The 14784-nt window shown below is 64.4% G+C and overlaps 1 protein-coding gene across 6 annotated transcripts in view; it reads right to left on the bottom strand.

Moving 5' to 3' along the window:
- Nucleotides 1–20: 20 nt before the first annotated feature.
- The window catches only part of STARD8 (StAR related lipid transfer domain containing 8), a 59264-nt gene continuing 44500 nt past the window's right edge, over nucleotides 21–14784 (bottom strand). For 5 of the 6 annotated variants that reach the window (XM_084534241.1, XM_084534242.1, XM_084534246.1 and 2 more), the window contains 13 exons: nucleotides 12673–12744; nucleotides 10443–10524; nucleotides 7803–7866; nucleotides 5612–7002; nucleotides 4578–4751; nucleotides 4047–4206; nucleotides 3560–3758; nucleotides 3253–3463; nucleotides 3048–3162; nucleotides 2602–2817; nucleotides 2196–2413; nucleotides 1939–2115; nucleotides 21–1713 (listed from right to left, as the gene is read on the bottom strand). In XM_084534241.1, coding sequence (XP_084390367.1) covers nucleotides 1596–1713; nucleotides 1939–2115; nucleotides 2196–2413; nucleotides 2602–2817; nucleotides 3048–3162; nucleotides 3253–3463; nucleotides 3560–3758; nucleotides 4047–4206; nucleotides 4578–4751; nucleotides 5612–7002; nucleotides 7803–7866; nucleotides 10443–10524; nucleotides 12673–12744 — 3197 coding nt within the window. In that variant the 3' untranslated portion in view covers nucleotides 21–1595. Of the gene's footprint in view, nucleotides 1714–1938; nucleotides 2116–2195; nucleotides 2414–2601; nucleotides 2818–3047; nucleotides 3163–3252; nucleotides 3464–3559; nucleotides 3759–4046; nucleotides 4207–4577; nucleotides 4752–5611; nucleotides 7003–7802; nucleotides 7867–10442; nucleotides 10525–12672; nucleotides 12745–14380; nucleotides 14593–14784 lie in introns of those variants that run through there. The other variant, XM_084534244.1, reaches the window with a different exon arrangement.

Here is a 14784-nt window from a genome sequence, read left to right as displayed (position 1 = left end):
TCCCAGCACCAGCCAGCAGCTATCGTTAGTACTTTATTAATTACACGGACGGGAAGAGCAGCCCCCATCCAAGTCAAACACCCTGCTGCATATGATACAAAACGAGGAGTAGTCCCTTAAATACAAAACACGGCTTTGAAGTGAACATCGCCTGGCGCCGAGCTCTACCGCCGGAGTTATATATTAATATTCCAACTGTACAAGTATTTATAGGTAGAAAAAAAAAAGAAACGTTTAAAAAAATATTAGGAGAAAAATCACTCCCTCAAAAAAGTTAGTTATATTTTTATATATATATATAAAATATATATATAAAAACAAGAATAGACTGGGTTGTTTTTTTCACCATGAGGCAGACAGGATTTGTTATGGCAAAACTGGCATGGGGAATTGCTCCCGCACGTGGGTCGTGTTGCCTTCCAGTTGGAACGACGTCGAGTAACTTGGGTCCCTGCCGAAACGGAGAAACCAGGTCAGGTCCGAGTGCTGGCAGCGAGGTCGGACGGCTCCTCGGGAGGAGGAAAGGAAGGGACGAGGTGGGAGCTGAGGGAGTGCTGGGGACAGAGGCAGGGGCAGCTCCATGCCCTGTGGTTGCCCAAATCCAGGGTGGGTCTCAGCCCCACCAGGGCCAGGCACATCCCTTGTCCCCGCGGTGCCTCCTCAGCGCGCTCCCCCCATCACCGGCGTCTCGGTGGCTGCTCTGTGTTCCCAGCCCTGTCCTGCCCCCTCCAGCTGCCCGGTACAACAGATTGGAGGGACGGGACTTGGCTTGGAACCGCGTCTATCCAGCCCCCTAGTGCATAGGGGGGCTTTCAGCTGAGCAAGGCAGCTAACAAGGCACTGGACTAGAACTAGAGAGCTTTCTCCTTCATCTCCTATGAAATTGGCACCAGAGGTGACAGCAATGGCTTCCTTCTGCCCCTCGGTGCTGGCCGTCCCTACCTGGCTCTGTAATATCTCCACACCGTTCCCTCCCATCACAGCATCCTTCAGCACAGCCCCAGCCTGTCCCCTGCTGGGTGCCAACCCATGCACGCCCACCCCTCACTTCCCAACACAGCGCCGTGGCCCTGTCCTCCCCTCTCACATCTCCCCCTCCTGCTCCTGCTTCACCCCACACCTCCACCACCGTGCCCGGCCTGGGGGAGCTGAGCCCCATGGGGCTGCCGGGGGGACCCAGCTCACCCCGGGCCGGCTGCCTTCCTCCTGGGGGTCACCCCGAGCCCCCTCTCCTTCCCGTGGCTGAGCAGCACCTTGCTCGCCCATCCTGCCCGCAGCCCCCCTGTGGTGCAGGGCTTCGCCTCTCCGCGCTGGGGAAGGGGCAGCAGCGGGGACGGTGGGGGCGGCTGCCCCTGCCCCTGAAGGGGTGGTGACAAAGAGCCCCATGGCAGGAGGAGAGAAGGCCCCCTGCACGGCTGCAGCAGCCCAGGGCTCTCCAGAGGGGGGCCCCGGCCCAGGTTAAAAGGAAGCTTATAAATATGTGCCTGGGGGTGCCCCCGCGCAGCTGGATGCCAGCTCCGTGCTCCCCTGCGCCTGCCCCAGCCCAGCTGACTGGCGAGTCCGCGGTCCGACGGGACACAGCAGCTTCCCCCTCCTCAGATCTTGGTCTCGGGGCCGTTTGGGCTCAGTGCTGGGAAGGAATCTCGGATCCTCGCCAGCTCCATGGCGCAGAGGTGCCCGAAGACCTTGTTGTACCACTCCGGAGACCGGCCCCTGGAAGGGAGCAAGGCAGAGCGAGGGCTGAGCGGGCAGGGCAGCCCCCGGCCCGTGCCAGCCAGCAGCACCTCCCTTCTTGCTCAGCACAGCTCTGGCTGCCGTGGGCTAGGAGATGACCAACGAGCACTATGCAGCAGCAGAAGGCATGCGTGTGTCCCCCCTCCCTGCAGTGCACAGCACAAGGCAGGAGCGGCTCGCCGAGGCAGCGGGGGTGTCCCCTACCTGAGGTCAGCCCTGCAGATGTGCGTCACCTTGGAGCGCCCCATGCCGCTGGGCTCCATGAGGTACTGGGACGTCAGCACCACGGCTTTGACGCCACCTTCCACCTGCAGCTTGTCGTGGTCCACCGAGATGGAGATGAGCAGGCAGGCTCCCCGCGGCAGGTCCGTGCGCCAGCGCCTGCCGACACAGCGCCCGCTCAGCCGGGGGAGCCCGGGGACAGGGCAAAGCCCTGGGGCTCGGGTGCCCCCTGCCCTCACCTGAGCACCACGCAGTCCCTGCGCGGGTGGGGGGCCATGCTGTCCGTCACGTAGTGATAAACCTCCATGTCCTTGTCCAGGGCCTCCACCACTTTGCTCTGCAGCAGGTCCTCGTCCCACAGGTGCCGCTCCCGGAGCACCCGGTGCAGCACCAGCGAGGGAGGCGCCTCGACCTCCGTGGAGACCTTCCACAGGCGCAGAGGGTGCCCGTCCCCAACCTGCCAGGGCCGAGCAGAGGGGTCAAGCGGCTGTCCTGGGAGCCCCGAGAGGCTTTACTGAGGGGTCTCACCACCGTAGAGCAGCACCAGCACAGCCACTGGCTAGGGGGAGCACGGGATGGGATGGGAGGGGGTGGCAGAGCTCCTCCGGCTGGTGGAGAGGACGCCCCGTGTGCGGTAGCACTTACCTTTTTGCAGGAGAGCTCCGTGTTCAGGGGTCCTGGGGTGCTCAGCCACCCCTTGAATTTCTCCGAGGACTCTTTGAGCAGGTTCTGGACGCTCTGCTCGAAGTAGGAGTGTAAATCCTTGCTTTCCCCCTGACACACAAAGTCAGCCAGGGGATGGGGGTAAGCATCTGCTGCCATATAGGAGCTGCTCAGCTGGAGCAGAATGTCGTGGGAGACCTAAAAGCAAGAGCACACAGGTCTTCAGAGTCCCAGCAGCAACTCATTGAACAAAGGAGGGGGGAAGGATGGGCACAGCCTGCTTGGACAGACATCCAGCAGCCTGTGAGCCATCCAGCCCCAAGCAGGGCTTCGCTGGCCCCTCACTGAGCCTGGGGCTGCCCGAGTGGTGGCACTGCCCTGCTGGAGGCTGTGCTCCCTCCATGAAACCCCCAGGGGCAGCCACCCACCTGGAAGAGCTTCTTGCAGTCGGTGATCATGTGGGACAGCCCCTGCGTCGCGGCCATGTTCTCGTTCAGGTCCTTCTGGTCGGGTTTCCCCACGGTGCCCCTCCTGTGCATGGCCCTGCGGGACGGCACGAGGCGCTGGGAGCGGTGCCCACCCCCGGCCCCGACCCCGCACCGCACAGCAGGGCAGGGGGAGCGGCGCCCTCACCTCGGCGAGGTGCTCTCCTTCTTGGACACGTTGAGGTGGAAGAGGGAGGGCGCCAGGCACACGGCCAGGTTGCCGGCGGTCATCTGGTTCTCCTCGGCCGAGGCGATGTCGCTGAGGAAGTAGAGCAGGGTCTGCAGCACCTCGCGGTTCTCGTCCGGCATCAGGATGATGGCAGCCTGCACCGCCTGCAGCCGCTGCTCCTTCGACACGACTGGGGCAACGCCTGCCGTCAGCGCCCGGCCCCCGGGGCCACCCCGGCCCCGCGCTGCCAGCCCCGAGCCCAGGCCCCCGCCCGCGCCCCCCTTACACTGGTAGATCTGCAGGAAGGTGTCGGTCAGCTTGCTGGTGAAGATGGGCTCGGGCAGGTCCCGGAAATATTGCTTCAGCAGGTCGGCCACGTCGTACGCAGACTGCCCCTTGTAGTTGACGTTGTCGGGGCTGGTTTCGTTCATGTGCCGCAGCGCCTGGATCCGGGACTTCACCCCCGATTTTCGGAAAATGCCGACCTGGGGGAACAGGGAGCCACGCTGGGACGCGAGGCAGGGCTGGCCCTGCCCCTGCCTGGCCGTGCCAGACAAAAGCCTGGCTGTGGGACAGCCGAGGACACACCGAGAGATGCAAAATTCCCACAGACAACCTCGCCCTCCCCCTTTGTCACAGCCAAGCACTGCACAAGGTGACCCCTAAGGCTGGCTTTTCCCCCAGCCACAGCACTACAAAAACTACAAAAACTACAAAAACTACAAAAACTACAAACACTGCAGCCCAGCAGCACCCCGGGGCATTGGCATCACCTGGTCCAGGCACTGGCTGCGGAGGTAGCGCATCGCCTGCTGGATGCTCTGCGGCAGCGGCTGCCCCGTCCTCTGCACGTTGATGATGGGCGGCACCCCGAACACCGCCTTGTCCCTGTAGTCGGGGGCTTTGCTCCGCTTCATGAACTTGGGCACGGTCCTGCGGGGGGGGACAGACCTGGTCAGGGCGGCGACCTGCTGCCTCGGCGGCACGGGGGGCAGCGGGACACCGGGTGTGACAGACCCACTGCCGCAGGGATGCCTCTGCCGTGCTCTGAGTACAGGCGAGGAAGTTCTGAACAGGAGCCACAACAGCTTTTATTAAGCCAACATGATTTAGTGTTTGGCTTAGATAGAAAGCCATCGTCTCTCTCTTACATGGCTGTAACGTTTTCCATGCTCCAGTGCCGGCAGCCGCCACGCAGAGCAAACAGAGCTTGGTTTCAGGTTTTTTCCCTCCCTCTCCATCACCTTCACACGGAGCTCACCACCCCTGGGACCCCATTCCCGGCCCCCTCCCCGCCAGCTCACCACGTCCAGGCCTGCTTGTGTGGCACGGAGTACTTCTCCATGATGGCCGTGAGCCGCAGCAGGGAGCACTTCTGGAGCAGGTTGAGCTGTGCCGAGGACTGGCGGTTGATCTCCAGCGAGGCGGAGTTCAGGCTGGGCCGGTGGGAGTTCTGGAAGCTGTGCCAGCGCAGCTTTCTGCAGGGTGGGAGGGCGTTGGAGAGGCTTTCCGTGGCACCCGCTGCTTTGGGGGTGGTGTGGGCACACCGGTGGCCAGGCTAAGCCCAACACCAGCCCCAGGGCCACAGGTGCTGCTTCCCACCCCTCATAAACCCAGCACGAGAAGGTGCCAGGGCACAGACACAAAGAGAAACACTTTCTGTTGCCTCAGAGGAGTGCTCGTGCTGCCAGGCAGCATCCTCCCCTTTGGGCAGAGCAGGGGGGCTGCACGGGCTCAGCCTGCGCCCACACCCAAGGGCTGTGCTGGGGCAGCCCCCCAGGAGCCTGCAGGGAGGGCAGGGGCTCGGGCAGACACAGGACCACCACGCAGAGCAACGCCTCGGCCAAGGGACACCTCCAACACCCACTTTCTAAACAGCACACGACACCAACGAGGCAGTGCCCAGCACTAAAACCCTTCCCCAGTCTGTGCTGCTCTGGGAAGGCTCCTGCCCAGTGCCTCCAGTGCATCCCTGAGCCCAGCAGGGCAGGGGGCACGTTCCCAGCCCGTGAAAGCACCCACCCGTGTACCCATCCGTGCCCTGCCCGCAGGCACAGCCCCTCCAGCATCAGCCTAGCAGGGCTGAAAATCCACAAAACCCTGCGATAGCTGGAGCTCCCTTTAGGAAAAGGGCAAGGGAGCACTAGAAAAAGAAAAATCATTCCAACCCATCCCATCCCATCCCATCCCATCCCATCCCATCCCATCCCAGCCTCATGCAGCCAGCAGAGTGCAGCAGCGCGCCATGCCCGGCCCTGCTCGCCCCCCCCACGGCCTCCGTGTCCCTGCCTGGGGGCTGGTGACACTCATGGGCTTTCCCCCGAGACCCCCCCGGTACCTGCAGGGCCTGGTGAGCGAGGCTCCCACTCCCGAGTCGCGGCGCTCCCGCATCTCCAGCTCCTCGGCCTCGTTGAGGGAGTTGCCCGTGCTGTCGAAGTCGCTGGCAGAGGTGCCGACGTCGGACATGGAGCGCTCCTCGAAGTGCAGGTTGGAGGGGAAGGTGGGCTCCCCGCCCGAGTCCGTCTCCTCTTCCTCCTCCTCCTCCTCCTCCTCCTCCTCCTCCTCGCCCCCGTCCTCCCCGTCCAGGCCGGGGGAGATGGCCTTGTACCAGAGCTCCACTTTCTGCTGCAGCCCCCACATGTGCTGCAGGATGTCGTCCAGGTTCTGGTAGGTCACCTCCCCGTCCAGCTTGGCGAGCTCCTCGGCGCTGCCGAGCTCGGGCACGTTGTCGTACACGCTCACCCGGCTGCCCAGGGAGCTGCAGGAGCCGCGGCGGCGGCAGGTGAAGCCCCGTGGGGAGGCCGAGCCCTCCCCGCTGCTGCTGCTGCCCCCTGCGCCCCCCGCCAGCCCCCCGGGCTCGCCCCCCGCCTTCCAGCCGGGCAGGGAGCTGCTGCCCAGGGGGCACAGGCTCTCGATGGAGAGGGATTTGGGGAAGGTGCCCGGCTTGTGGTCCCTGGGAACGTAGACCAGGCAATCCCCCCGGCACGCCGGCCGGGGCTGGCGCTCCCCAGCAGCCCAGGTGCCGCCGGCGCCCACGGCCGCCTCGTAGTCCTCCAGGTAGACCCCGGTGCGCTTTGACTCCGGGCTCCCCTTGCCCCTGCCCGAGCCTAGCAGGCGGTTAGTCCTGTACGACACCGAGAAGAAGTGCTTCTTGCCGTGGAAGGAGGCAGCTGCCCCTCTTTTAGGGGAGCTGCCCTTGGTGGCCGTGAGGTCCCCGTTGCTCTTGGCGGGGTCCCAGCCCGGTTTGGCCATGTTGCCACTGCTCGGGACGCCCTTCTCATCCGGGCCAGCTTTCTCTTTGTCCTTCCTTCGCAGGGACTCGATCCTCTTCAGGAAGCTGCGAGACCTTCGCTTCTTCAGCTTCTCCTTGGGGCCCTCGCGGCCGGAGGGCGGCTCCGCCAAGGAGCGGGCGCTGGAGCTGCGGCCGGGCTGGGCGACGGCGGCAGCGTCGCGGGCAGGGGACGGCTCGGGCGGCGTGACCACGATGCCGGGGGTGCCGCTCGTGCTGCCCGTGCTGACGCTGCTGTGCAGGGACACGGCCTCCAGGTTGGTGCTGAGGTCGGTGAGGACGCTCTCGCGGCTGGACGCCTGCCGCATGGCGCAGTTGGGCGCCTCGGAGGCCTGGGAGAGGACGTCGACGGAGCCCACACGGGACCACCTCTTGCTTTCCCGCTGGAAAGCCCACCGGTTGCTGATGGCACACAGGTCCTCTTCCTCGGAGTCTTCATTCTGCGGGCGGTGGAGAAGAGGGGATGGTCAGACCTGGGGTCCCTCAGCCCCGGTACACCCCCAGCCAACCCGCTCCATCCCCTGCTGCCACAGGGCTCACGCAGAAGGAAGAATTGCTGTGCCCAGGCTCAAGAGCCACGTGGCGAGGGGAAGGTGCTATTTCTGTACTCCCCTGAGCAGCTCCCGGGCCCTGGCTCTGTATTGATAGCAGCATGACACGCCGCTGGTGTGCCCTGACGGGTGGCACGGTGCCCACGCACCCAGCAGAAACACTCGGGCCACGTGAGCCAGCCCAGAGCGAAGCGTGCTGCCATGCACCCTGCTGCCACGCACCCTGCTGCCACGCACCCCGCTGCCACGACCCCCAGCACCCCCACGCCAAGCCCCGCGGCCTCGCTGCTGCTGCAACAGCTGCGACCAGCCCCAGCCTCGCACACCCCAGCCCCTTCCCCCTCCGCTTCTTTGTGCTGCGGGGAAGGGGACCCGGACACGGGAACAATGCCCCGCGCTGCGGCCTTCCTGCCATTCTGCCCGGCAGCTGGGGGCCTGGGCGCGGGCGATGGTGGAGGAGGAGTGCGGGGTGGAGGTGTGCCGCAGCGGGGTCTCACCCAGCCCCAGCTCGTGGTGTGACACAGACAGCACGGCACACACCACGCTGCCGCATCCCCCTGCAGGGCAGGGAGCTCTGAGCAGTGCCCAGCAGCAGCCCAGGGGCAGTCCTGGCGCACCCTGGAGTTATTACGGACAGCAGGCTCGCTGCCCCCCCAGCTGTGCACGCTCCCCTCGGGCCCAGGACTCACCTGTTTACGCTGAAAGTGGACTTCCAGCTTCATGGAGGCACATGTGTTCAGGGTCATCAGCCTCCTGCAAGGAAACGAGAGAGCTTTACCCGGCTGTGGCTTCCTGCTCTGCCTGCAGTGCTTTCCTTCTTTTCCTATTTTTTTTTTTTGTCTATTTTTTGTCTCTGAGCTGCTGTTGTGCCTGGTCACCTGTCACCCCGCAGCTGCGGCTCCAGGGATGGGACACGCAGAGCCTGGAGCAGCTCCAAGCCCGCTCCCAGCACAGAGCAGGGTCCCCAGGCGGGCTCCCGAAGCTGCGCCCTCCTCCCGCAGAGACCTGGGGGCACTCGGCACCTCCTTCACCCCGGCGCAAGAACCCAGTCCCATGAGCCCTTGGCACGGCAGCCGAGGGGTTTAAACCTCTCCAGCACGCCGGCGGCACAAGCGCTTGGTCGCAGGCCAGCAGGGGTTGTGCAGGCAGACATCAGAGCAGCGCCCGCCACCCGCACACGGGCACCAGGACGTCCCGGCCGTGCCCCAGCGCCCGCAGCCACCCCAGCCCCGCGCGTGCTCTCCCACAGCAGCAGCCCCAGCACCAAAGGATGCCTGGCTCCCTCTGCTCATAGCACCTTTGGGTGCTGCCAGGGCCCCTCAGCAGCCGTCCCACCCCATCGCTGCACACCACAGCTCTCCGGGGGCTCATCCCGGGCTGTGAGCCGGCCCCACGGGTGGCTGCAGCGGGTGGTGGGAGCCCTGCAGCTCCAATGGTACTGCGAACGGCACCACAAGCACAACAGAACTGTTGTTCCAGCATGCAAACACCATTTCTACACAGCTGATAAAAAGAACCTTAGGCACATTTTACCAAAAATGTGGCTCGTGTCCCTTTCACGATCCTGCTGCAAACTTCTGAACAGGAGCAGGCGGCAGCGTCCTCACAGCGCTGCTCATCGCGGCTGCCTGGCTCCAGGACAGCGCTCGGACAGAGGCTGCAGCGAGCGATTGCTCGGGGCAGGAAGGTAACTCGGCAAAGCCGTGACCGCACAGCAAACCGCGATGCTGTGTGAGCTCTGAACCCAGCCTGTGCACAGCTCAGGGCGAGGTGACCTGGGTGTGCCTGGCGGCCACCTGAGAAGGTTCACCGCCTCCATCAGCAGCCTTGGAGGCAGCGTGTCCCTTATCCACGAGAGCTGGGACCGGGCTGGCCCCGCTGCCACCCCTCTGCCCTCCCGGCTGCGAGGGAGCGGCAGCAGCGAGGGGACCGGGCTGGGGAAGCGAGGCAGCGGGAGCCTGCTGGCAGCAGGCGTGTGGGGAGGAGGAGGCAGGCAGGAGAATTCCCTTGGACGGGCTGCAGTTTTCAGTGCCCTCCTCAGCTCTCAGCTGCAGGCCCCATGTCCCCAGGCCCCCCCAGCGGCTCCGTCCCAGCGGCGCCGGCTCTGCGCAGGCTGCCAGGAGCTGCGGGACGGGGATGACCTGCTGCAGGCCAGCAGGGCACAACGACCTCCAAAACGCCTCCAGCCAGGCAGGGGAAGACAAAAGGGATGTGAAAGCCTGGGGACAGGTGCTCCCCCCAGCACCTCGAAGCCCCCCAGCCCGCCCCACGCTGAGCGCAGTCGGGAGAAGCCGAGCACAGACAGACAGACAGACAGAGGGGTCCCTCCTGCTGGCTGTTTGCTCTTGGTCATGGCAGCAGCATTTAGAGCTCATCTCCGAAATCCCACACTGCTCCCCTGCCAGAAAACCGCGCGGTGGCACCTCCCGGAGCTGTTCTCAGCCCTGTTGCTGCGAGGAGTAGCGCGTCCTGGTGGAAAATGCTTGGTGTGGCTCTGGTTGCTGGGATAGCTCACACCGCACAGCCCCGCCAGCAGGGCAGCCCTCCCTGGAGCAACCGACTGCGTGTCTATTCCAGGAACCACAGCAGGTCGGCCAGCACAGAAAGCCACCAGTGCCAACCAGCTCCCGACGCAGCGCTGCTGAGCACCCGCAGCCCCTCACGACCTGCACAAAAGGTTCCCTAGTGGCGTGGCCTTTCCACGGAGCAGCTCTCCTTGCACAAACACTCAGCAAATCCCTCGCTGCGTGTTGCTCCCTGTCGCAGGTGGCTTGTGCCTGGTGACCAAGTGCAAATCTGTCCCCAGCCACCATCTCACCCACGGGCACTTGGACCCGAATCTGGCTCACACCAACAACCAAGATCCCTTTGCTGCGCCCCAGAGGTGTCCCCCCTCCACTTCGTTCTCAGCGACGTTATTTAGCACCTTGCAAGACAAAGCAACATGAAAGCGTGGGGCAGCCTGGCTCTCTCCTGATGACCACGCACGTGAGGCATCGCCCAGAGCAGCCAGCGGGGAGCGGAGCACAGGCAGCTGGTGCAGCCAACCCTTTGCACCAGGGCTCAGTTTTACAGCTCCCCCCTCACCTGCAGCGCTCTGCAGCCTGGAGGTACCCACACGTGAAATTACAACACAGCCCGAAGGTTAAAGAGCAGAACTCCCGGCTAACATCTGTCCTCCAGCTGCTCTGCATGCCCAGAGCTCCCCCCGCACCAGTCCGTCCCGCACGACGGCCACGCGGCAGCACGGCGCATCCACGGCCCCTGCAGGGCTGGGCACAGGCACGGCACGGCGCCCGGGCGGTCAGCCGGCTGGGAGGGGGCTTTACCTGCAGAGGGATTTGAGGGAGTCCTGGTCCAGGAAGCTGTGGTCTCTCTTCACAGCGCCGATGTCAAGCGGGAACAGCGAGTCTGGGGAGGAAGGCGAGAGGAGGATGAGCGAGGCAGGGAGCCCCTGCAGCCCCGCGGGCACCGCCTGCTTCTGGCACGGGCTCTCGGAGAGCAGCCGCCAGCACCCACCAGCCCCAGCAGGCCCTCACCTCCCCTCCCCAGGGACACGACCCCAGTAATTGGCTGCCCAAGGCCCCATGCAGCGCCCAGCAGCAGTGGGCACAATGTCTGGACCCCAGATCCTGGTCCACAAAGCAGAGGGAAGAGGGAGCTCAGTGGAGATGTTGCTGCTGCTGTGGAGAAGACCTGTGGCCTCAGCCCAGGGTGGTTTTTGGAGAGCAGCCACAGTCCAAACACTACTCGAGGGAGATCTTGGCACCCATAAAACACCACTTGGCATGTATACTGACCCCTTGCTCCCTCAGGCTCCCTTTGCCCACTAATCCACCAGGGTGAGGAAAGCCCCTGGGGACAGCTGAGAGCTGCTAAGGGGTCCCCCAGCGTGGAGGAATCCACAGCAGCGGGGTGCTGCCGTAGTTCCAGATCCCCTGGGCAGCAGCTAGAGGACCAAGGAAAGGCTCTACATGCTCAGAGCCCCTGGGCAGTGCACTTTTGGGTAAGCTAAGGGGGGTGGCGAGGTGCCCGAGGGCCTCCATCCAGTTCCCTGCTCCTCTCCACGCAGACCCAGAAAGCTCTGCTGGGACCAGCTGTGCTGGACCTGGACAATTAACCACGAGTCCACGTCTGGTTGTTAATGAAGCTATTGAGCCTAATTACCAAGGGATGCTGAGCCCTGCCAGCTGGGGAGAAGAAGAGAATGAAACAGTTATAGGATGTGGAAAGTCTTGCTCAGGGCGGCTGGGGCCAGGCTGCTTCATTCGCAGCTGCAGCAGCGCCCCGAGCTGGGGCTCACCTGCAGGAGCCGGGCAGCCCGTGCACGGGGAGCTGCCCCGAAATAGAAAGCAGAGCCGAGGGGGCAGCCGGGAAAGCCAGCACCCAGGGGGCCGGAGCGTGGCTCTGCTGGAAGGGGTGGGGGCGGTGGAAGCGGGCGAACAATGGCTGGCGGCGCTCCCCCCGCGGCCGGGCTTCCACCTATTGTCCTGCCGGGGCCGGGCTGCAAGCGCTGCTTCGGCCCCGTCCCAGCAAGGACCGCGTGCCCAGCGGGCTCGGAGCAAACACGGCTGGGCAGACGAGCTGCAGAAGAGTTCATTGCAAAGTGCCTGCGAGGGGGTGGAGGTGGGACCCGGCCCCTCCAAGCACCGTCCCGCTGGGCATAGGCACAGAGTGCTGCGTGTGCAGGGAGCACAGGCATCGCTGCCAGGACAGGGCAGGGCAGGGCAGCAGCCTCGGGGATGTGTCAGGAGTGATGGAGGAAGGAAATGTCCCTTCCCCGCATTACCTACCCCGTCTGCCCGTGCTGTGTGCTCCCACCCCCTGCGAGCATCCCTAAGCTGCTCGGGCATGGTCGCAGCCCAGCGCCTGCCCTGCCCTGCCCGGGTGCCCTGGGAACTTCCTCACAGCCCTGCCCAAAGGGGAAAGGTTCAGGAATGCAGGGAAGTTAACAGCATGGCTGGTTCTCCACACCACAACCCGCTCTGAAGGCTTAACGTTTTAACGTATAACCATGTAATTAGTAACCGATCCCCGCCATCCTGCCCTCTCCCAGCGCTCTGTGACCTCCCCTGCAGCCACCCTTGGCACTCAGGCCATACACAACCAGGACCACCTGCAGGATGGGGACTTTCTGCTCATCCCCGCTGGATGGAGAGCTGTGACAGGCAGGGTGTGCTGGGGGCCCAGAACACATCCCCAGGCCATGTCCAGCCGCCAGGAGCCCAGACCTGGCTGTTTGGAGCTGTGCTGGCTGTTGGGCTGCTGCAGGGCTCCCCGGAGAGGAGCTGGGCTGCCGGGCTGCTCCCCCCCCATCCGCAGCAGCAGAGCAGCGAGGGGCTGCGGGTGCCCTGCTCAGGAGCGCTGCCCCCATCCCACAGCCCCCCCATCCCCAAGCTCTGCGCCCCTGCCCAGGTTGGATCCGAGCCCCCGGGGGGCAGCAGGATGACGGAGGTGCTGCCCCTCGCCCTGTGCTGCTGCACGTCCTGCCTCCGGACCCCACACCACGAACACGGCTGGGCTGTCCCCAAACCCAGGAGAGGAGGCAGCAGCTCTCACCTTCATAGAGCTGCGCATACTGCGGGAATCCTGCCGCTCGCAGCCAGTCGCAAGCTTTCTTGGCTTCGATTTCTGAAACAAAGCAAAAAGACGGCCTGAGCATCGCGCCGGCAAGAGGGGATGCTGCACCGAGAGCTCTCCACATCGGGAGCACGCCAGTGTCACCTGCACCCGTCTTTCACGTGCACAAACCCAAAAAAATGACTGACTGTGAGACAGCGAGGCCGGGGAGCAGCTCGTGTGCCTGGGGGGGCACCATGCTGGGCACGGGGCAGGCTCGCTGCCCGCGGCCACGCAGGATGGCACAGCAGGAGCTGCTCGGCCATGGACACCCCGCTAGCACAGGACAAAGGGGATGTGGCACAAGAGTGACAGGCCCACGAGACAGCTGTAACTTCCTGAGAATGGGATCACAGAATCACAGGACGGTTGGGGCTGGATAAGACCTTAAAGACCAGGTAATCCCACCCCCTGCCCAAATCCCACCCAGCACCGCCAGGGCTGGGGCACCCACAGCTCCTCTGGGCGGCCTGGGACAGGGCCTCAGCGCCCTGAGCGGGAGGAATTTCTTCCTCATATCTAACCGAAATCTGCCCGGGCTTACTCTTTGCCCTATCAATGTCCTACCACTGCTCCTTGAAACATTTCGTTCCTACACCCGCCAAAGCAAAGGACGTGCTCTGTCAGGCAAGAGCGGAAGGTTTTTATTTTCACAATCAATTCAGAGCCCATCAAAGCTTAGGGCCGTTCACTTCGTGGGCCTTTTGCAAACATCCTCCAGAAAAGCCTGCCAGAGGAGCCTTCCATTTTCCCTCCCACTTCCCCCATCCCGACCACCCCCTTTTCTTCCCAGCTCCCTTTCCCCCAGCCCGCAGGGTGCCCTGCTCGGGGCTCGGACCCGTCCCAGGCAGGGGAATTTCAGCGGTGCTGGGCCCAGCCGTGGCTGTGGCCGGGGGACGCAAGGAACCCCCCTGGCTTTCTGCTGCCCCCTGCCCGGCCCAGTTCCCTCATGCACAGCCCAGCTATCCCCAGGACGAGCCCATCCAACTGCCGGCACCGTGTTCTGGGAAACTCCTTGGGTGTACGGGACCTGAGGGAGAGCAGCCCGCAGGCAAAGCAGGAGGAGGAAGCCGCCGTGCAGTGCCAGCAGTCACTGGGGCTCACAGATCTGACGGTGCCAGGCGTTTGACCTCAAACGCAGACAGTGTGACCGCAGCTTCAGATCCCTGCCCATCCCTCCCAGAAGCTAAACCCAGTGCAGACTGGGATCGGGCCTGATCCACCAGGAGTGATGTTGGTGGGGCTCCCCAGCCTCATCCCCCCCCCGACAGCCCCAGCTGAGAGCCCCACTCCCGCTCGCGGTCCCAAAGCCGCGCACAAGGGCGAGCCGAGTGGTTCAGCTAAGGGCAGGACGCAGCCAAAACCCTCGGCCCAAATACTTGGGACATTTCGGGGAGGAGGTTTGGAACGAGCATCCGAACGCGGGTCCAGGCTGCGCAGCTGCCCTTAGCTGCGTCCCGAGCCTCGTGGGAAGGGCAGGGCTGAGAGCCAGGACCCTCTGCAGCCCCCACAGAGCCCAAATCCCCCCCACCCGCAGGAAGGGATGGGTCTGGCACTTCCACCCCCCGAAAGGGACAGCAGAGGGAAGGGAAGGGCAGCCAGGAGCAGAGCCGTGTGCCCTCCCGGCGTGTCCTGGTGCCCCGCTTACCCGTTACAGCAGTGGGACCGAGCTGGTAGAAGAGCATGCCTGCGGTGCCGGACGGGTCTGTGCAGGGACGTGCGGAAGCCACGGGACACCCAGCGCAGCCACAGGCAGCCTGCACCCGTGGGAGCCCCCGCACATCGCCCCGTGGATGCGGGGAGGCAGAGCGAGACGTTTTGTTACGCTGCCTGTCCTCACCCCGCTCCGGATCCGCGCAGAGCCCAGGCGCCCGCCCTGCCCCAGCACGCAGGAGCCTCCCCGCCTCCAGCTGGCACAGAAAAGGTTTCCAAGTGTCCCCGTCCCGGACGGAGCCGGCCGACAGCTTCCTCCTCCCACCGCCCTTTCCAGAGAAGTACTTTCCCAAGGAAGCACAGGAAAGGATCTTTCCGAGTCTCGATAAGAATGGGCAG

Source organism: Aythya ferina (genome assembly GCF_964211825.1).
Source record: "Aythya ferina genome assembly, chromosome: 13".
NCBI lineage: Eukaryota > Metazoa > Chordata > Aves > Anseriformes > Anatidae > Aythya > Aythya ferina.
This window is presented reverse-complemented; position numbering and strand designations above follow the sequence as displayed.